The 22,661-nt window shown below is 37.1% G+C and overlaps 1 protein-coding gene and 1 long non-coding RNA gene across 9 annotated transcripts in view; one reads left to right on the top strand and one right to left on the bottom strand.

Moving 5' to 3' along the window:
- Positions 1–2,878, top strand: part of LOC140618358 (uncharacterized) — a 36,477-nt gene extending 33,599 nt beyond the window's left edge. The window contains exons 3-4 of the long non-coding RNA XR_012018514.1: positions 1,039–1,056; positions 2,452–2,878. This is a non-coding gene — a long non-coding RNA (uncharacterized lncRNA). The remainder of the gene's footprint in view (positions 1–1,038; positions 1,057–2,451) is intronic.
- Positions 1–22,661, bottom strand: part of ITCH (itchy E3 ubiquitin protein ligase) — a 153,224-nt gene that overhangs the window by 29,428 nt on the left and 101,135 nt on the right. For all 8 annotated transcript variants that reach the window (XM_072800670.1, XM_072800673.1, XM_072800669.1 and 5 more), the window contains 3 exons: positions 18,317–18,386; positions 11,416–11,500; positions 6,412–6,540 (listed from right to left, as the gene is read on the bottom strand). In XM_072800670.1, the coding sequence (XP_072656771.1) occupies positions 6,412–6,540; positions 11,416–11,500; positions 18,317–18,386 (284 nt within the window). The remainder of the gene's footprint in view (positions 1–6,411; positions 6,541–11,415; positions 11,501–18,316; positions 18,387–22,661) is intronic.

Genomic DNA, 22,661 nt, shown 5'->3' with positions numbered 1-22,661 from the left:
TGCAGGGAGCCCGACTCGGAACTCGATCCCAGGACTCCAGGATCATGCCCTGGGCTGAAGGCAGGCACCAAACCGCTGAGCCACCCATTCGTCCCACCATGGAGCTTTTCAAGCAAGGCCTGGACTGCCTTTAAATTCATTTTCTAAAGGTTCACTGTAGAAATATAACTGATCTTAGGTGTGCCTGGCTGGCTCAGTCGGTAGAGCATGTGATTCTTGATGTCGGGATTGTGGGTTTGGACCCCCCATTAGAAATTACTTAAACAGGGATCCCTGGGTGGCGCAGCGGTTTGGCGCCTGCCTTTGGCCCAGGGCGCGATCCTGGAGACCCGGGATCGAATCCCACGTCGGGCTCCCGGTGCATGGAGCCTGCTTCTCCCTCTGCCTATGTCTCTGCCTCTCTCTCTCTCTCTGTGACTATCATAAATTAAAAAAAAAAAAATTACTTAAACATAGAATCTTAAAAAAAAGAAAAATACAAATGATTTTGTCTTTTGTTTTTTTTTCTTTAAAGATTTTATTTATTTATTTATGATAGTCACACAGAGAGAGAGAGAGAGAGAGAGGCAGAGACACAGGCAGAGGGAGAAGCAGGCTCCATGCAGGGAGCCCAACTTGGGATTCGATCCCGGGTCTCCAGGATTGCGCCCTGGGCCAAAGGCAGGCCCAGGGATCCCCCTGATTTTGTCTTTTGACTTTGTACCCGGCAGCACTATTAAATTCACTTACTAGTTCTAGTAGTTTTTTCTAGATTCCTTATGATTTTCTATGTATACAACTATGTTAACTGTATGAAAGTTTTAATTTTCTTTCCCATCTCTCTTTTTTTAAATTTTATTTATTTATTCGAGAGAGAGAGAGAGGCAGAGACACAGGCAGAGGGAGAAGCAGGCTCCATGCACGGAGTCCAGTGTGGGACTCGATCCCCGAAGTCTGGGATCATGCCCTAAGCGGAAGGCAGATGCTAAACCCCTGAGCCACCCAGACATTCCTTTTCTTTTCCATTAATATATCTTTTTTCTTTCTCTTATTTCACAGGACTACCAATACATAATGGTGAGTGAAGTAGTGAGAGCAGATATTATCGTCTTAGTCTTGGTCTTAAAAGTTTTTTTTGTTTTTTTTTTTGTTTGTTTTAAGGATTTTTATTCATTTGAGAGAGAGAGAGCGCACAAGCAGGGGGAGAGGCAGAGGGAGAGAGAGAAACAAATATGGAGCTCCATCTTAGGACCTGGAAATCATGACTCGAGCCTAAGGCAGATGCTTAACCGTCTAAGCCACCCCGATGCCCCTCTTAAGAGGATTTCATCACTAAGATGATGTAAGAAAGTTTCCAAGGGAGCTGAGAGTTTATCATAAACTGGTATTTTATTTTGTCAAGTGCTTTCCTGATGATTTTTTGTCCTTTAAATGTAGTGAATTACATAGATTGATTTTTGTGTATTAAACGAATCTTGCGGGATCCCTGGGTGGCGCAGTGGTTTGGCGCCTGCCTTTGGCCCAGGGCGCGATCCTGGAGACCCGGGATCGAATCCCACATCGGGCTCCCGGTGCATGGAGCCTGCTTCTCCCTCTGCCTATGTCTCTGCACCTCTCTCTCTCTCTCTCTCTCTCTCTCTCTCTCTGTGTGACTATCATAAATAAAAAATAAATAAATAAAAAATAATAAACCAATCTTGCTAGCCTGGGATAAAAACAGACATGATAATAGTGTAATATACTTTTGTATCTTGCTGGATTTAATTTGCCACTATTTTGTTAAAGATTTTTATACCTATCTATATTCATAGAAATATTAGTCAATAATTTTCTTACACTAATTTTGTCTGATTTTGGCATCAGGACTTACAGGAGCCTCATAAAATGAGTTAGGAAGTATTCCTATTGCTTGTATTTTATGAAATAATTCAAATAGGATTGATATTATTACTTATAATTTTGATAAAATTTATTAGTGGAAGCCATCTATGCCAGAATTTTCTTTGTGGGAAATTGTTTAATTATGAACTCCATTTCTTTACTATATATTCTGTTATTTAAATTTACTATTTCTTCTTGTGTTCATTTTGGTAACTTGTATCTTTCAAGGAATTTGTCAACTTGATCTAAAATATGAAATTTCTTGGGGCGCCAAAGCGGCTCAATTGGTTAAGTGTCTGTCTTGATGTTGGCATGATCTTAGGGTTGAGATCAAGCCCCACACCAAACATGGAGCCCGCTTAGGATTCTCTCTTTCCCTCTCCCTCTGCCCTTCCCCTTCCTCGTTTCCTCTCTTTATTTTATTTTGCTTCCTCTCTTTAAAAAAATAAATAAATAAAAAATAAAAAAACTTCTTGGTATAAAGTTAATCAAGTATATACTTTGTTATCTTTCGATGTGTGTAGGATATGTAGTGATGTCCTTCTTTCACTTTCACATTAGTAATTTGTGTTTTCTCTTTTTTCTCCTCAGGTTTACAAGAGGTTATTGATATTATTAATATTTTCTAAGATCCAACTTCTAGCTCTGAGTTCTCAATTGTCTCATTTTCATTTTATTAATATCTGCTTTTATGCTCATTTCCTTTCTTATGTTTATCTGGGGTCTAATAAACTTCCTTTTCTAGATTAAGGTGAAAGCAGCAATCACTGATTTTATACCTTTATTTTCTAAACTAATCTTATACAGAGCAATAAAATTTCCTCTAAGAGCTATTTTTGTTAAACCCCACAAATTGTGGTGTGTTGTGTTTTTATTATCATTAAATACAATGTTTCCTAATTTCGCATGACTTCATTGAGCCATGGGTTATTAGTAGTGCACTTAATGATGGAAAGAAATATATTTGTAATAAACCACTATGTTTTACGGTTTTGTTATATGTACCCAAACTTAACTGAAACGAAAAATGAATGATACAAAATTATCTATTATGTATTTCCATATTTAAATCATTTCTAATTTCATTAAAAACTAATTGGTCTGAATTTCTAGTTTGTGCTTTACACATGAAAGTTTTTAAGATTTTTTTTTTTTAAGATTTTATTTATTTATTCATAGAGACACAGAGAGAGAATGAGAGGCAGAGACACAGGCTGAGGGAGAAGCAGGCTCCATGTAGAGAGCCTGATGTGGGATTCGATCCAGGGTCTCCGGATCACGCCCTGGGCTGCAGGCGGCGCTAAACCGCTGCGCCACTGGGGCTACCCTAAGATTTTATTTGTAAGTAATCTCTACGCCCAATGTGGGGCTTGAACTCACAATCCCAAAATAAAGAGCTGCATGTTCTACTGACTAAGCCAGCCAGGAGCCCTGAAAGTTTTTAATAAATAGAAATTATAAAATTAAACAGTAATGAAAGGTAAAAGCCAGAGACACGACAAGAAAACTACTACTACTAATAAAAAAATAATAAGAAAAGGAAAACTAATATTTCTTATGAACACTAGAGTCTGCAAGAAAATATTAGCAAATTGAATTCAGTAGTATATTAAAAGGATTAATATCTTAATCCTTTTCGCCAACTGGGATTTATTCTTGGAATGCAAGGATTGTTCAACATAGGAAATGTCAATCCTATACACCAAACGTCAGTAACAAAGGCAAAAAAAAAAAAAAAAAAAAAAAAAAACCCACATCATCTCAATTGAGGACAAAAAACCCATAAAAAACAAAACAAAAAACCAACCCACTGACAAACTTTAACATCCTTTTATAGTAAAACAAACCCAAAACCACTCAACAAACAAGGACTAGAAGGAAACTCCCTCAATATAAGAGCCATATATGAAAATCCCACAGCTGACATACTCAATGGGGAAAATGAAAGCTTTCCTTCAAACAAGGCAAGAATGCCTGCTTTCCCTTCTATTTGATATAGTATTACAAGTTCTAGCCAGGGCAATTAGGTAATAAAAAGAAATAAAAGGCATCCAAATTGGTAAGGAAGAAGTAAAAATTATCTTTGAAGATTATATAATCTTATATTTAGAAAATCTTAAAGATTCCAGGAAAAACACTATTGGAACTAATAAGTACATCCAGCAAACTATGATATAAAACAACACAAAAATCAGTTGCATTTCTATACACTAACAATAATCTGAAAATTTTTTTTCTTAAATTCCATTTACAAATAGCATTTTAAAAAACTTAGGAATGAACTCAACCAAGAGGGTAAAAGACTGGCATACTGGAAAACTACAAAACATTGTTAAAAGAAATTAAAGACAAGTAAGTGTAAAGACACTCTATCTAGGTTCATGGCTTAAAAGATGTAATATTGTTAAGATATCAAAACAAAACAAAGAGAACCACAAATTCAATGCAATCCCTATCAAAATCCCAACAACATTTTTTGCAACAATAGAAATATCTATCCAAAAAGTCTTATGAAATCTTAGGGACCCTAAAAAGCCAAGGCAGTCTCAAAAAAGAACTTGGAGAACTCACATTTCTGGGGTTCAAAATTTAGGAAAACCTGCAGTAATGAAAACAGTGTGGGACTAGAATAAAAACAGAAACAATGACCAATGAAATACAAAGTCCAAAAATAAATCTTTGCATATATATGGTCAAAGGATTTTTTACAAGGGGGACAAGACCATTTGACAGTCTTTTCAACAAGTGGTGCTAGGAAAACTGGATCTCTACTTGCAAAAAAATGAAGTTAGATCCTTTCCTAACACCATTTACAAAAACTAACTAAAAATGAACCCAAAACGTATACCTAAGAGCTAAAGCTATAAAACTTAGGTCAATGCACAGAATAGGAGAAAATATTTGAAAATGATGTATCTGGTAAGGGATTAATACCTAGAATACAAAAAACTTCTAAACTCCAACAATAAAAAAACAAACCAGCTTCGAAGAAGGGCAAAGAAGTTGAATAGACGTTTTTTCAAAGAAGATATACAAATATTTGGTCAACTAGCACATGAAACGATGCTCAAAATCATCAGTCATTACAGAAATACAAATAAAAAACCACATGAGGGCAGCCCCGGTGGCTCAGCAGTTTAGCGCCGCCTTCAGCCCAGGGTGTGATCCTGAAGACTCCGGATAGAGTCTCACGATGGGCTCCCTGCATGGGGCCTGCTTCTCCCTCTGCCTGTGTCTCTGCCTCTCTCTCTGTGTCTCTCATGAATAAATAAATAAAATATTTAAAAAATAATAAAATTAAAATAATAAAAAAATAACAACCACATGAGATACCACTTTATACCCATTAGGTTGACATTAAAAAACAAACAAACAGGGGTGCCTAGGGGGCTCAGGTCATGATCCCAGGGTCCAGGGATCAAGTCCCGTATCAGGCTCCCGACAAGGAGCCTGCTTTTCCCTCTGCCTAGGTCTCTGCCTGTGTGTCTCTCATGAATAAATAAATAAAATGTTAAAAAAAAAAATAAAACCATTGATATGGATGTGGGAAAGTGGAACCTGTGTACACTTTGATGGCAATGTAAAATGTGGAAAAGTCTTGAAGCACTTCAAAAAAACACCCAATTACCATTGACCCAGCAATTCCACTTTGGAGTATATACACAAAAGAATTGAAAACAAAAACTCACTCATATTCACACCTACATTATTCACAACAGTCAAAAGATATAAACAACTGAAAAGTCCATGAACAGATGTATAAATAAAATATGATTAACATACACTAAAATATTATTCTGCAATAAAAAGGAATGAAATTCTGATACAAACTGTAATACAGATGAACCTTGAAGATATAATGCTAAGTGAAATAAACCAGTCAGAAGCACAAATACCATATGATTCCATATATATGCACAGTCAAGGTTAGAGACAAGATAGTGTAATAGTTATCAAGGGCTAAGGAAAGGAAGAGACAGGAGAGTTATTATTTAATAGTCATAGAGTTTCAGTATGGGATGATAAAAATGTTCTGGAAATGGATGGTGTTGATGGATGCACAATAAAGTGAATGTACTTAATGCCACTAAACTATACACTTTAAAATGGTTAAAATGGTAAAACAGTGTTATGTATTTCGTAACAAAAAAAAAAAAAACCTTAAACAAACCGCATAAAGCAAAACAAAACACAATGTCACTTTTCGAAAATGGAAAAGAAAAACAAAGTAAGAAGAGCTTTTACGTTAAAAGGTAATGGAACTGAAAGAAAGCAGGCATCAGAAATCGGGGATTAATTGGTAAATAGTAATGTACTGGTAATGTCTAAATAACCTCTTTAGTGCTGTGTGAATAGATACACATAAAAAAGGCCTCTAAAATAAATTATGGTGATAAAAAAATACAGTAATATAAACACAAAATATTTAATGAACAATGACCTATGGGCAACTCAACTCAAACAGAATGGTATTCCTTGCTAATTAAGATCTTTGTAACACAATCTTAGGAATCTGTTTTATTTCTAATCTACAATGTTTAGAAAACTTACAGTGCAGATTTTCCAGTGCGGGGATCAATATAGGTGGTTGTTCTTCTATTGTGGTCCACAAAATATGGAATTCCATCAACTGTGAATCTCATTTCCCAGCCTTCAGGTAAGGGCTTTTCATTTAACTGACTACAAAACATAGGAAAAAATACAATTAAAAAATTTTAAAATGTTGAAGAGCGGTTTCCCAAGTACACAAAACAAAAATTACCCATAAATGCAGCATCATTTAGATCATTTAGTTCAGTGTTTCCAGTTGTTTACTAGACCCATCTATAAATATCCTACAAGCATATTAAACATGTCAGTAGGTTCATGGAATCACCGCTCAGTTTCCACCTATCTACTTGGCCTATAATACCTATCTAATAACCCACCTAACATCTTTTGGTAACCAAGTTCTGCCCGTTCTGCCTTAGAAACCTTCATACTCATCAGTTTTCAGTCCCCAAGAACATCCTTCCCTGGCATCATTCATCTCTCTTCTAAACTTTCACAGTGGCCACTGAACTGGTTTTCCTGCTTCTTGTCTGACTCTGGTCCTATACTTGTTTCATGTTGCTGACAGAGTACTAAACCAGAGATCTGATCAAATCAGTCCTCTACTTAAAGTAATAACCACTGTTCACATTACCAATGGTAAGCCTTGAACTCTCAACACCTGGCACACACTCTGCCCTCAGCGTTCCCTTTCAGGTTTAACCCTGCACTCCGACTCCCTTCCATGAAACCCTGTGATTTCATAGTGTAGCACTACTCACCATTTCCCTAAACAAGACATAATCTGTCACACCTCCAAGTGAAGTCTTTCTTCTTGTCCAGAATACCTTAATTATTCCTCTGTTAAGACGACTCAACTGTTCTTTCTCAAGTATTTCTAACCACTTCCTTAATACCTATCTTTAGTCTTTGGTTAATCTCTCTCAACTTCAGTTTGTTAAAAATGTTTATATATATATACAAGAATGTTTATATAATAAGACTGTGAGAAGAATAAATGAGACAATATAAGTAAAAACCTTTTACACATAGTAAGCCTTCAAGTTATAACTAATAGTATTCCTCCTACTATATATTGACCATTTTCTTTCAGTCTCTCAAAGTACTTCCTTCATACTGCTAGCACAGCATCTGTTAAGTTTTTCAGCCTGTGGTCTGGCAACAACTTCCCACCCTGCAATACTACTGAATTTTAAAACAGGAACTAAATTATAAGGCAGTAGTGCATTTTTATTTGTTATATATTAAAATAATTGGGCCATAAGAATAAATATTCAAAAATGCTTACTTGTGAACCTAAGAAATGTTTACATTTTAAAATATTCCACTAGAGGGCAGCCCGGGTGGCTCAGCGGTTTAGCACAGCCTTCAGCCCAGGACCTGATCCTGGAGACCTGGGATTGAGTCCCATGTCGGACTTCCTGCATGGAGCCTGCTTCTCCCGCTGCCTTTATCTCTGCCTCTCTCTCTCTCTCTCTCTCTCTCTCTCTCTCTCTCAATCTCTGAGTCTCTCATGAATAAATAAATAAAATCTTACAAAAAAAAAATTCCACTAGAATGGGCAGGGAATTATTGAATACCTCTCTTGTAGCTCGTATTTTGTATTTGTGTATCTGTCAGTCTTTTTAACTAGTTAGGTATAGTAAGTGTTCTAAGTTTTTACCTACTGCTAGTTTGTTTTCCTCTATTCTACAGCTTCAAATTTTCTCACCTGTGCATTTAGTGAGTGAGAGAGAGAGAGAGAGAGAGAGATGGAAATGTCCAAGTTCACATCAGAAAGGAAGAAAGGGAAGGGTTGGGGCATTTAAACTAGTTTCTAAAAACAAACAGACTGGTTTTAGAGAGCCACTATTGCTGACAGTATTGTCATTTTCCTCAAGTGTACTTCAGAAAAATAAAAGGCAGAGAGAACCACTGTCTACAACAGTATTTTGTAAACTATGTTGAAAGGTTAAGAACATTTAGCTCTATTCACAAAGCTGAAGAGATATGTCAGATAAAACACACTAACAAAAATTTTTTAGAGGTGACATTTATATTTCCAAGATACACTCAGTAACAAATTGTTGTCTTGGAAACAAAACAAACTGGATAATACTAGGTCATTTGTATTATTTATTAAGATGATTCTCACTTTAACTCTGAAACTTTAAAAGTCCAAGGTAGAACAAAAAAATGGTAGCAAAGGTGACATGGTCTATTCTGTCCTTCAAGATAGAATTTTACAGAACAATTTTAAAATGTTACCTTTGAAATTTTTCATTCTTCTTTTGGAAATTATATATATGTGTGTATATATATATAAAGATTTTATTTATTTATTCATGAGAGACACACAGAGAAAGGCAGAGACATAGGCAGAAGGAGAAGCAGGTTCCCCGAAGGGAGCCTGACTCAGAACTCAACACCAGGACCCTAAGATCACGCTCTGAGCCAAAGGCAGATGCTCAACCGCTGAGCCACTCGGCATCCCAGAAATTGAATATGTTTAAGTTAAATACCGTAACAACATTAAAAAAGTGATGTTAGTATGCAGAAAGAGAATTTAAATGTAAAGCATATCATTAGAACAAAGGTTCTTACAACTTTCAACCAAGGTATGTGTGAAGAATTAATTGTATCAAAATAGAGGTCTGGCCTCTGCCCTCCACTAACAAAAGGTAATCTCTAGACCTCTGGAATGTCCTGCATGTCAGGAGTATCTTTGTTGCTTGGGAACTTTGAACACCAGTCAAGGATGTGATTTATGATGGAGGCTTTGGGACACCCCACAGCAGTTCCAATACCTGGAGTAACCAGAAACTTGGAAGATACTAACTCAACCTCTGGGAAAGGGCTAGCGACTAAAGGATAGCTATGTAAGGCAGTACATGATGAAGCCCCAATAAAAACTCTGAATAGCAGAAATTCAAACAAGATTTCCTCGTTTGCACTACTCCACGCATACTATTCCATATAAATTCTGGGTATTTGGAACCTCACATTCTGTCCAGTGTCTCTTCCTTCTGTTGCTTGTAATTCGTATCCTTTCCCTATAATAAATACAGCTGTGAATATAATAAAGCTTCAGTGAGTTCTAGTCTCTCAAGTGAGTTACCAAACCTGAAAGTGGTTGTGGGAACTCCTGAATTCATAGTCAGTTGACCTCAAGGGAGAGCAGTTTTGGGGATCTCCCAAAACTTGTAGTTGTAGTCTGGAGTGAGGGCATTTTGTGGAAAATGCTCTCTGACTTTAGAGCTTGCCAAAATTCCCTGCAGAATGGAACCCTCTGGTAGTCTGATAAACGCACAGTATTAGATTTTATCAAAGGCTAAATTGTGTCCACCGGTAAGTTCCTATGTTGAAGTACTAATTAATCCTCAATACCTCAGAATGTGACCTTATTCGGAAATAGGGTCATTGCAGACATATTAGTTAATATGAGATCATAGTGGAGTACAGTGAGCCATTAATCCAGTATGGCTGGTGTCCTTATAAAAAGGGGAAATTTGGACAGTGAGACATGCAGACGTGAAGAATGCTATGTGAAGACTGCAGTTACGCTGTCACGAACCAAACTACCAGAAGCTAGGAGAGGGGCCTGGAACAAATCTTTCTAGTGCCTTCTAAGGGAGCAAAGCCCTGCCTACATCTTAATTCTGGACTTCTAGCCTCCTTAACTATGAGACAAATTTCTACTGTTTAAATCACTCAATTTGTGGTACTTTGTTAAGGTAGCTCTAGCAAACTAATACAAATACAATTTACATAATGTTACAAAGAAAAGCAAGTAGGGGTGCCTGGGTGGCTCAGTCAGTTAAGCAACTGCCTTTCAGCTCAGATCATGATCTTGGAGTCCCAGGATTGGGCCCTGCATCAGGCTCCCTGCTTAGCAGGGAGCCCACTTTTCTCTCCCTCTGCTGCTCCCGCTGCTTGTGCTCTCACACATGCTCTCTCTCAAATAAATAAATAATTTAAGAAAAGAAAAGTATATACACACTTACCAAACAGTAAAAAGACAAACTTTTCTTGAGATACAAACTTCTAGTTATGAAATAAACAAGACACAGGGATATAAAGTACAGCAAAGGGACTATAGTCAGTAATAATGTAATAATTCTGTATGGTGACAGAGAGTAATTAGTTTTAATTGTGGTAATAATTTCATAATGTATATAAATGTCAAATCACTATGTTATACACCTGAAACTAATATATTATTGTATGTTAACTATACCTCAATAAAAAGGGACAAACTTAGAATAATAGTGTCTCTTTATTAATGTATTAACTAGCAGGTTCTTGCAATATGTGTAAATAGTATTTTGAGATAACTACAAGTGCAAAGTTATATTAAAAACCTGTAATTTCTACTGGTGGGAAAGTCCTAGGCATTGCTAATTCTACTACGGTTGTAGCTCACAATCACAACAGAAGGAAGGAAACACTCAATTTCAGGTAAAGGTTAGTAAATCTGAATCTGTATTTATTCCCCCTAAGTCACATATTCCCTGAATTCTCTCCAGTGATCCTAGGTTACAAAATCCTGCTTTAGAATTACTAATCTGGACTTTCATATAAATAGGAATTTCTTTTTTTTTTTTTAAGTATTTTTCTTTTCTTTTTTTTTTTAAAGAGAGAGGGGGCGGGGCAGAGGCACAGGCAGAGGGAGAAGCAGGCTCCATACAGGGAGCCTGACGGGGACTCGATCCCGGGCCTCCAGGATCATGCCCTGGGCTGAAGGCGGCGCTAAACCGCAGAGCTACCGGGGCTGCCCGAAATAGGAATTTCTTAATACATAGCATATTTGTATAAACCAATGAGTTTTCTTCCCTACACTCAAGAAATTCACATCCATTATAAAACAGTAATAGTGTAATTTTTTTCTTTCTAAAGTATATGGGTAACCAATGTTTAAGGACTTCCGGGAAAGAACGTGTAACTTGATTTTTTCCGTAACTGACCCAGAAACAGAGTACAATCTTTAAGAGATTATCTATATACTAGTAACCCAAAGTTTCTTACCCTTGACTTCTGGGGTCTTCCCATTGTGTAATACGAGTGTTGTGGTTGACAAAATATACTCTACCATTGCTGTCTGTTCTCTTCTCTTAAAAAAAAAAAAAGGAAAAAAGAGGCAAAGCATTAGAGTTGGCATGGTCTTCTTCCACAAACTGAAATAAACGGTGATGAATCTGCCATTTCTCACTGCATTGATTTTATAGCTTTTAAATCACAACTTTAAATAGTTTGATTTATTCTTTCACCTTTAAATTCAGATACCTACTAGAGTTATAAAAATATCATTACATTCTACAAGCTAAACAGACTTAATTCACAATGTCCTGCCTACAGGTCTTTTTCTGTTCAATCTAACCAAAGGCAGCAAGAATAATTAACATTTTAACTTTTCATACATGACCTCATTTTATCCTTGACAGTCCCAGGAGTAGATGATTTCAGTTCATCTTGAAGATGGGGAAACTTGGACAGGTTAAGTTATCTGCCCCAAATCTCAGAATTGAGTAGGAGTGACAGGATGAAAAGTTAGTTCCCTATTCAGGGATTTCTTGCTTAGCCTATCACCTCATTTCTTAAAATATAATGGGGGAGAGGGATACAACTTGTTTCTTTGTTATATGTTAGATATTATACAACTAGGGAAGACACTGTTTCAAAACATATCCTCTTCCTTAATATACTCTGTTCCTAAATCCTAAATATCTAGAGTAACTTTCTACAGGAAGGCTGGACAGAAGGCTCGGCTCTTTAATTTACTGCCTTTGAGGGATCCCTGGGTGGCGCAGCGGTTTAGTGCCTGTCCTTTGGCCCAGGGCGCGATCCTGGAGACCTGGGATCGAATCCCACATCGGGCTCCCGGTGCATGGAGCCTGCTTCTCCCTCTGCCTGTGTCTCTGCTTCTCTCTCTCTCTCTCTCTCTCTGTGTGTGACTATCATAAATTTAAAAAATTTAAAAAAAATTAAAAAAAATTTTACTGCCTTTGAAATTACTGCTTCTAAAAAAAAAGAAGAAAAGAAAGAAAAGAAAAAAGAAAAGAAAAGAAGAGAAAGAGAAAAGAAAGAAAAGAAAAGAAAAAAGAAAAAAGAAAAGAAAAGAAAAGAGAAAAGAAAAGAAAAAAGGAAAGGGAAAGGAAAGGGAAAGGAAAGGGAAAGGAAAGGGAAAGGAAAGGGAAAGGGAAAGGGAAAGGGAAAGGGAAAGGGAAAGGGAAAGGGAAAGGGAAGGAAAGGAAAGGAAAGGAAAAACTGCTTCTTTCCCCATCTGCCTCTTGCTTGAGGATTCTCCTTGGTTTCTTAGTCCCATTCTACAAAATTTCCCCTGTATTCCTGAGCTTTCTCAAAAACGGTTGAGAAGATAATGTGGATTATCATTTTCTCTTTTAATAACCAGAGAGCCCTTTACATTTTAATATTAAGTTCTATTGTTTTTGAACTCTTCAATTCTTTATTTCATTACCAATCAATTCTTCATCAAAAGATAATTCCTGCACCTGAATATTTTTAGATGTCTCAAAATGAGTTAAGTAATGAAGAATAGAGAGTGGATTCCAACATTTTAAAAAGCATAGTTTCTAAAAATTAGCAATTTCAAACAAAATTTTAGGTTAATTAATTAAGGTTAATTCCAGGCTGATAAAGCCATTTTTATCTCTTATGGTTTGAAAAGTTTTTAAAATAACATTTCTTTAGATCCTCTGGATATTTCTCTAAGCAAGCTATTGCAGCCAAGTTTTCAGTCAAATTATATAGCTATGTCAAGTTAGCATTTATTTGGTAACTTGTAACTATATCTCCAGCACTAATTCCATGATTTCAAGTAGATCACTATGGGAGGTTAAAGGGATATTACTGGTGAGTATCATGAACTCCATCCTGACATCTCAACTACTTTTTTTCTGTACCACTTGGGCTTAAAATGGAAATAGAACCCCAAGTGTGTATAAGATACATTTAATAGATAAATGGGATTCTGCATCTTGTGATGTATTATAAATATTAACACTGGCTTCACTGGGCGTGACATCTTGAGTAGGAAATATAATCAACTTTTAAGTTTGTCTCTGAGGCCAAAAGAAGCATCCACAGTGCTACATCTGGTTACACAATAATGTTAGTTAATATTCTTGACACGTTAAATTCAAAATTTTTAAATATATTTGCAGAAAATCTATAATTTTTTGTATCCAAATAATTTTTAAAGTAATTTTTAGAATCTAAAAATAATACCCTAAGTGATTATCTGCCACATTATAAGTTCAGAATTCAGGGCCAGAGATTTTCTCTTTCTGAAACAGGATAAATTTAATAGAAAACTTCTTTTCTATATATGTTCTAAGTATACAGCTGACATCAGGATTTCTTGGAAGAGGCTGTGAAAAATAAAATTTCACAAGGTGGATGCACTTGCAAACTGAAAGCTCATCTGCTTTTAATGAGAGGAAATACTGTAGCTATAGAGCTGATTTTACTTTGTTGAAAAAAGTCACATGATAAACAATACTGAAATTACTGAATAGCAAACCTGAATGCAGATCAAAGCACTTCCTGACTTGATGAATAAAACAGTAAAAAACAGAAGCTTCTTGCTGTTCTATGCATTCTTTCATAGCAGCTCTCAAAAGGAGAAAATATCTTTATACTTGATGGAGAAAACCAGCTATACTAAGAAAGCCCTATTAGACTACACTGTTGAACCAAAAACATCCTTTGTTCTATAGCCTCTTTAGTTTGCATGTATTAAAAATTATTCACTGTAAGCTTGTGAGGTGGTAATGTCTAGTCCAAGCATATAAAGTCTGAAAGAGTAAGGAAGCTAGATTTAAAATACATATGGTGGGGTGCCTGGGTGGCTTAGTAGGTTAAGTGTCTGCCTTCGGCTCAGGTCATGATGATCCCAGAGTCCCGGGATTAAGCCTTGTATCAGGCTCCCCACTCAGTGGGGAGTCTGCTTCTATCCCTGTTCATGCGCTCTCTCTCTCTCAAATAAATAAATGTTTAAAAAAATCTTTAAAATATATATATCATGGAGGTGCCTGGGTTGGCTCAGTCAGTTAAGTGTCTGCCTCTTGATTTCAGCTCACGTTTGGATCTCAGGGTTGTTTTGAGTTCAAGCTCCACCCTGGGTTCCATACTAGGCATGGAGCCTATTTAAAAATAAATTTAAAAAATAAAATGTACATTATGTCACAAAAATATGCTGTTGATTTCAGAATGTAAACACAGGCTGTAAATTGGGGTTTCATTTCCTAGGTCAATCATGAAGATATGTCAGGGTTTCATCTATTACAGTGCCAGTGTTGTCACTGGTTCCACAAATAAGGCATGTGCCTCACAGGCAGAGTCTTAAGCAGTGCTTAGTCTAAGTAACAGAGTGATCATGAACTCATTTAGGAAGGGGGATATATCTCAACTTCAGAAATGTGAAACCTCAGGGCACCTGGGTGGCTAAATTGGTTAAATGTCTGCCTTTGGCTCAGGTCGTGATCCCAGGGTCCTGGGATTAATAAATCCTGCATCAGGCTCCCTGCTCAGCAGGGGAGTCTGCTTCTCCCTCTGCCCCTGCCTGTGTTCTCTCTCAAATAAATAAATAATCTAAAAAATAGAGGGGTGTGTGTGAAACCTAAAACTAAGCATTAGAATGTAAAATAAGCAAGGCAAAATTCTGATAACCTGGGTGAGCTGGGATTGGGTCTTTAGAGGGAATATTTTAGGGAAGTGTTGTTGGCTAACATTGTGAAAAAGAGAAAGATCCTAATAATGAGGATAATAATAAATGCAGAAAGCACCAGAGCTTGCAGGAAAAACTTTTTGAATAAAGGTAACATAGCCTACAATTCATGCTTCTCTGGGCAAGAGGCAATTTTTTCTTATAGCTGCTCTGGAGAAGGTCTATGTTACTGACAAAAGCTAACTGGGTAATGATTCTTCTACAGTAAAATTAAGAGAATAATATGTGACCTTCAGATACATCCTTTCAGTGCGTCAATTTCCCCTCTGAAACACAAACATATAACAATTCTAGAAATAAAGCTGGGAAAACCATCCATGTGTAGGAATGCAATCTGACAGGTCTGGTGCAATATGCTTCATAAAGGCAAAATGCCCTTTTCTAAAGTACTTCATACCAACCATGCATTCTCCTCTCTGAACCTCCAACACAAAAGACTCCTTATCACACTGCCAGGCTTTGGTGAAGACAGAAATTCACAATTCACTTTCAAATGCCCTCCCTTCGTTACATGCTAATAATAGTAACTGTTACAAGTATGACCTATAACCTTTTTTACCTCTTTGTCCCACAGGAGTGTTAAGGATAAATAACCTGAAAGGCAATGAGGCTTCTCAAAGGCAACTTTTATATCTAGTATCATTTATATGATTCATGTGATCTTGACATCAATTTTTTCTCCATTCCTCAATAAAGTAACACTAGAGCAATCCATCTTAGGGATCAATGCCTCCCAACAATACTATCTAGAAATATCACTTCTGAATTTACCCCCTAGTTGTGAAATATCTGCACTTTTGAAGATAAAAATTCAACTAGTTCCATAACTAGTTCCAAAGCCAGTTATGGAACTAACTGGCTTTACTTTAGTATTTTTTCCTTTTTTTTTTTTTTAAGTTTTTATTTATTTATTTGAGAGAGACAGAGACAGAATTGGGGGGGGTGGTGGCAGAGGAGAAGCAGGCTCCTGCTGATCCCAGGACCCTGAGATCATGACCTCAGCCAAAGGCAGATGGTCAACTGACTAAGCCACCCAGGCACCCCTATTTTCTACTTTCTATATATACTCTTTGGCTTCCATGCAAAACAACCTTTATATTGCCATGTTTATTCTGAAAACTTGCTATTATGCTATGACTTATACAATGTTATTAAAAAAACAAACAGGTAGTGTAGGCCTATCTTAAAATTAACAAAATTTTAATAATAAAGTACCAAATGTACCCAACAATTGCCCAATTGCAACAAGTGTAGAGCACAAAGTTCTCACTTTTTAAAAAAAATTTTTTTTTTTAATTTTTATTTATTTGTGATAGTCACAGAGAGAGAGAGAGGGGCAGAGACACAGGCAGAGGGAGAAGCAGGCTCTATGCACCGGGAGCCCGACGTGGGATTCGATCCCAGGTCTCCAGGATCCCACCCTGGGCCAAAGGCAGGCGCCAAACCGCTGCGCCACCCAGGGATCCCAAGTTCTCACTCTTTAGCATGTTCCCCTTCTACTGTTCTTAGATTACATCAACTCAACCAAACTGCAGACAGTGCTTTAGAAGCACAAATGTGGTGAAATATTTAAGCTTTTTATTTTGAAATAATTATTAAATGATGTTGCAAAAATCATTCAAAGAATCTCATGTACCCGTCACCGGTTTCCCCTAATAGTGACAACCTTACATAGCCATAGTACAATATTGAAATCAGGAATGTGACACTGGTACATTATAGTTAACTACAGACTTTATTCAATTTTCGCCAATTTTTTTTTTAATTTTATTTATTTATGATAGTCACACACACAGAGAGAGAGAGAGAGAGAGGCAGAGACACAGGCAGAGGGAGATGCAGGCTCCATGCACCAGGAGCCCGACATGGGATTCGATCCTGGGTCTCCAGGATCATGCCCTGGGCCAAGGCAGGCGCCAAACCGCTGCGCCACCCAGGGATCCCCAATTTTCGCCAATTTTTAAGCTAAATTCAATAATATGAATGTATAATCTATGAACTTTTATCCCTTATGTATCTTTTATCCCTTTGTGTAATCACCACGATGGTGAAAATACAGAACTATTTCACTGCTACATAATTACTTACATTACCTCCTATATTTGCACCCACCTACCACTGGCTGTTTCCTGGCAACTACTGATCTGTTTTCCATTTCAGTAATTTTGTCATTTTTTAAAAAAGACTTTTATTTATTTATTCATGAGAGACAGAGAGAGAGAGAGAGAGAGGCAGAGACACAGGCAGAGGGAGAAGCAGGCTCCATGCAGGGAGCCCGACGTGGGACTCGATCCCAGGTCTCCAGGATCAGGCCCTGGGCTGAAGGCAGGCGCTAAACCGCTGAGCCACCTGGGCTGCCCAATTTTGTCATTTTGAATATATTATAGAAACTGAATCACACAGGATATACATCTTTTAAGACTGACTTTTTTTCAGTAAGCATAATGTCCTTGAGGTCTTTTCAGATTATTGTGTGTATTAATAATCCTTTTTTTTTTTTTTTTTTTACTGCTAAGTGACCAAAGTATTTTTAAACTTTAAAACAGTAAAATAGGGCAGCCCGGGTGGCTTAGCGATTTAGCACCGCCTTCAGCCTAGAGCGTGATCCTGGAGACCTGGGATCGAGTCCCATGTCCGGCTCCCTACATGGAGCCTGCTTCTCCCTCTGCCTGTGTCTCTGCCTCTCTCTCTCCCTCTCTGTGTCTCTCATGAATAAATAAATAAAATCTTAAAAAAAATAAAATAGGGATCCCTGGGTGGCGCAGCGGTTTAGCGCCTGCCTTTGGCTCAGGGCGCGATCCTGGAGACCCAGGATCGAATCCCACGTCAGGCTCCCGGTGCATGGAGCCTGCTTATCCCTCTGCCTATGCCTCTGCCTCTCTCTCTCTCTCTCTCTGTGTAACTATCATAAATAAATAAAAATTTAAAAAAAATACAAAATAAAAAATAAAATAAAAGAGTAAAATAATTTTGAATTTCAATAAAGTTAACTATAATAAGACAGTCAACTTAGAGCTTCTGGGAAATTTAATACTTGTTTGGCACTCTGAATTAAACTAACACACCTCAAAAACTTCCCAGATATTCCCTCAAGCAAGAGCAGGCTATCATCCATAATATTTGATTTTTAAAATGACCAGAAGTATCTGATTTTAAAATGAACAAAATCATGTGACTTACCCCATCCAGGTGGCAGGGGACCAAGGGGATCAAATTCTTTATTTTGTGATGTAGTAAACAAATCTTGATTCTAAAAAGAATAACAACAAAGTGAAATCATGAACAACATAACCAAAGTTATGAGTTCTGGTAGGTCTTCCCTGGTCATGTGCAATGTAACATATTCTTACAAGTTCACATCTTACAGAAGTGTCACACAGTCAATGGATAAATGCCAGTACACTCTGGAGAAAAACAATCTTTGTAAACACTAATGCTTGAAATTATTTGAAATTCAAATATTACATATATATAATCCTCACCCTCAAATGATCATTTTCTTCTTCAGCTATAAATCAGTAAATTAAGAGAAATACATAAATTCCCAAAGAGTCATTTAAAAACAACAGTATTTAAGAGTTACTAGATGGCTGAGAACTACCGTGTATTTCTTTTCCCTTTTTTTTTTTTTTAATTTTATTTATTTACTCACGAGAGACACAGACAGAGGCAGAGACATAGGCAGAGGGAGAAGCAGGTACCCTGCAGGGAGCCAGATGTGGGATTCCAGGACTCTGGAATCAAGTCCTAAGCTGAAGGCAGATGCTCAACCACTGAACCACCCAGGAGTCCCCAACCTTGTGTTTCTAACTCAAAAAGAAACAATCACATACAAAACTGGTATATACAAATACTGTGGGTATAGAATTGGGCGAGCAGGAAGAACAGGCCATCAGATGAGTGAAAGGAAAGAATTCCAGTTGGAAAGAGTTGATAAGTCTGGATTTGTAAAGAAGATTTCTTAAATTTGCTTCTAATAACCACATTGATGGAGAGAGAAATTTGGCTAGATAAAATGGAATCATTTGGAAAAAAATGAGTCAACCATTAAAAAAAGAGAAGCAAAAGTCATAGTGACTATGTAGGGTTAATAGGTATGTTTTGGTTTAAATGTAAAATAAAGTGGAGATAATACATGGTCTCTCAAGATTTGGTTAAACCTTTTCTCCTTTAGTAAGATAAAATGAGTAAATAATAGATTCTAACTGTTTTTTAACAAAAACTTATAAACAGAAAAAATATACAAATAAAATGGGAAAGTGAACCTTATATACTCAGCACCAAAATTTAACAATTATCAAAACTTTGCCAAATTTCTTTTTTTTCTACCTCTTCTTTGCTGAATCGAGAATCATTTCACCCCTATATATTTTAGCATGTCTTTCTAAAATGTGGGGAAATCTTCTTATAGAACTACAAGATTATTAATCACATCTAGCAAAGAATCTGTTAATTTTATCATCTAATACCTGATCACTAATTAAATGCCTCTGATTATTTGTTCAAGTCAAAATTCAAACAGTCCTCACATTACATTTGGTTGAGTCTCTTAAGTCTCAATCTATAGCACTTCCCCCTTTTATCTCTGGGGTTTTTCTTCCATGTCATTCACTTACTACCGAAACTGGGTAACTGATTCAAAGTTTTAAAGCATATGACAGATATTCTCTCTCTCTCTTTTTCTTTTTTAAGATTTTTATTTATTTGACTGAGACTGAGAGTGAGAAATCACAGAAGGAAAAGGAGAAGCAGACTTACTACTGAGCAGGGAGTCTGATGTGGAGTTGAATCCCAGGATTAGGGGATCATGACCTGAACTGAAGGCAGATGCTTAACTGACTGAGCCATCCAGGTAACCCTATGACAGATATTCTATTTCTGACTAAACAGCTTCTGGAAGACAGACAGACCTTTCAACAATTGGCCTTGCTCCTCCTGACAGACACAATTATGAAAAGCAGTGAGAGCAGAGAAGCCAGGAGAGGAAATAATATAAAAGGTTTGAATACTGATGATGAAACAGATCTGAAAAGATTGGCATATGACAAACTATTGTGATAATTTTCTAAGACCCAAGAATATCCCACTGGCTCTCCCCTAGTTAAATAAGTTGGGGATATGCACATTGAAACTATAGAACATTACACAGTGTTCCAACAACAACCATTTACATTCTGAGCTTAAAAATGCTGGGTGTAGGGGAACTTGGCTGGCTCAGTTCGTAGAGCATGTGATTCCAGATCTTGAGATCACGAGTTTAAGCCCCACGTTGGGTGTGAAGCCTGCTTAAGAAAAAAACAGGAAAAAAAAAAAAAAACAACCCTAAGTGTATGAGAGTCTACTGACCTGTAACCAGAACAAAGGCCACTTTATGAAACAGATCTTCTCAGCAATATGCCACCACCCCACCACTTTTTAAGCAGTACAAATCATTCAATTCAGTTAATATTGCTGGCTATGTTAAAGATAACTAAAATAGGGCAGCCCAGGTGGCTCAGCGGTTTGGTGCCGCCTTCAGCCTAGGGCCTGATCCTGGAGACCTGGGATCGAGTCCCACATCAGGCTCCCTGTATGGAGCCTGTTTCTCCCTCTGCCTGTGTGTCTGCCTCTCTCGCTCTCTCTGTGTCTCTCATGAATAAAGAAATAAAATCTTTAAAAAAAAGGGGAGGGGGGTAACTAAAATAGGCTATTTAAGCTATGATTTTTTTTTTTAAGATTTTATTTATTCATGAGAGACAAAGAGAGAGGAAGAGACACAGACAGAGGGAGAAACAGGCTCCACGCAGGGAGCCCGACACGGGACCCAATCCCGGGTCTCTAGGATCATGCCCCGGGCCGAAGGCAGGCACCAAACCACTGAGCCACCCAGGTGTCCCTAAGTTATGATTTAAAACTGTTTTATAACAAGAGCAAAGTGAAAGAATTTGTTTTTAAAAAGGTCAGATTATTTTGGATAAGGAAAAAACAAACAAACATACAAACATGGACAACATAGACAATGAGGTAAAAGCCACAATTCAAGAAAAGTTCCAAAGACTTTGAGTATCGGGATCCCTGGGTGGCTCAGTGATTTAGTGCCTGCCTTCAGCCCAGGGCGTGATCCTGGGGTCCTAGGATCGAGTCCTGCATCAGGCTCCTTGTATGGAGCCTGCTTCTCCCTCTGCCTGTGTCTCTGCCTCTCTCTCTGTGTGTGTATCTCATGAATAAATAAATAAATAAAATCTTAAAACAAAGACTCTGAGTATCAAATTGGTAAAGTTTACAGTGAAGTAATATATATTGCTGGTGTCCTGGAAATATGCTAAATAGGTCTTTAAAAAGAATGTTTTAAAAGATGATGTATTAGAAAAGTAAGACAAAGAGCACATTTATAATATGGATATAAAGGAAAGAAAAAAAGAAAACTAACATTTCTATACATCTAATATGTGCCAAACATATTAGGAACTATATTTTACAGAATCCTCAAAAGAGTTCCTCTGAGGAAATTTCATATATATTTTTTACAGACAAAGTTATTGAGTCTTGATAAGGTTAAGTAACTTATTCAAAGTCATATAGAGAAAGTAACTGTGTCCCCAGGATTCAAACCCAGATGTGTCTGATTCCAAAGCCCATGTTCTTTCTAGTGGAGACCCATATGGAAAATAGTTTTAAAGAAGACAGGCAAGCTAGCCATTCAAACCTAGAAGAAATTTAAAAACAAACAAACAAAACCTAGAAGAAATTTGGCCAGGTATACCAAAGGTGATTATAATTTAGAAAGAAAGAAAGATGTAAAACAGCATAGGAAAAAAAAATGAATATGGTAAGGTAGACAAGAGATAAATTAATTTCTCTTCTAAAATCACTGGCATGAGGGACGCCTGGGTGGCTCAGCGGCTGAGCATCTGCCTTTGGTTCAGGGCATGATCCTGGATCTGGGTATTGAGTACTGCATCAGGGTCCCTGAGAGGAGCCTGCTTCTCTCTCTGCCTATGTCTCTGCCCCTCTCTGTGTCTCTTATGAATAAATAAATAAAATCTTTAAAAATAAATAAATAAAACCACTGGAAAGAAATATAATGACAGCTGCCTATAGAAGGTGGCAGGAAAAATTGTGATATGAAAGAATCTTAGTCATAACTAGATATTGAAGGGAAGGCTGCTGATAAATTTGTTTGTACCAGTGAATGAAAACTATCATGGTGATGAGATCCAAGAAATAAACAGGAATATGGAGAAAAGGGGGAAGAGTATGTTCAGACAGGACAGGAATTTACTCCAATGTATTCTAACAGGGATGATACCAATGGTGTTGGAGGAGAGAAGAGATGTTAATGGACAGGATCAGCTTTTCTTGAACTCTTGGAGAGTTGGTTTTCTTCTGTGTAAGTTCTTTGTATTATTCAAACAAATCCCTCTTGTTTGGCCCATAGAATCACATCTCTCCAAGGATTATTTTCCTTTCCTCAGAGAAAAGACCTGTAATATTTTAGGATTTAGGCCATAAAATTCCTAGCAAAAAGACTGTGTTAAGAAAACAT

This window comes from Canis lupus, chromosome 26 (genome assembly GCF_048164855.1).
Source record: "Canis lupus baileyi chromosome 26, mCanLup2.hap1, whole genome shotgun sequence".
Taxonomy (NCBI): Eukaryota; Metazoa; Chordata; class Mammalia; order Carnivora; family Canidae; genus Canis; species Canis lupus.
This window is presented reverse-complemented; position numbering and strand designations above follow the sequence as displayed.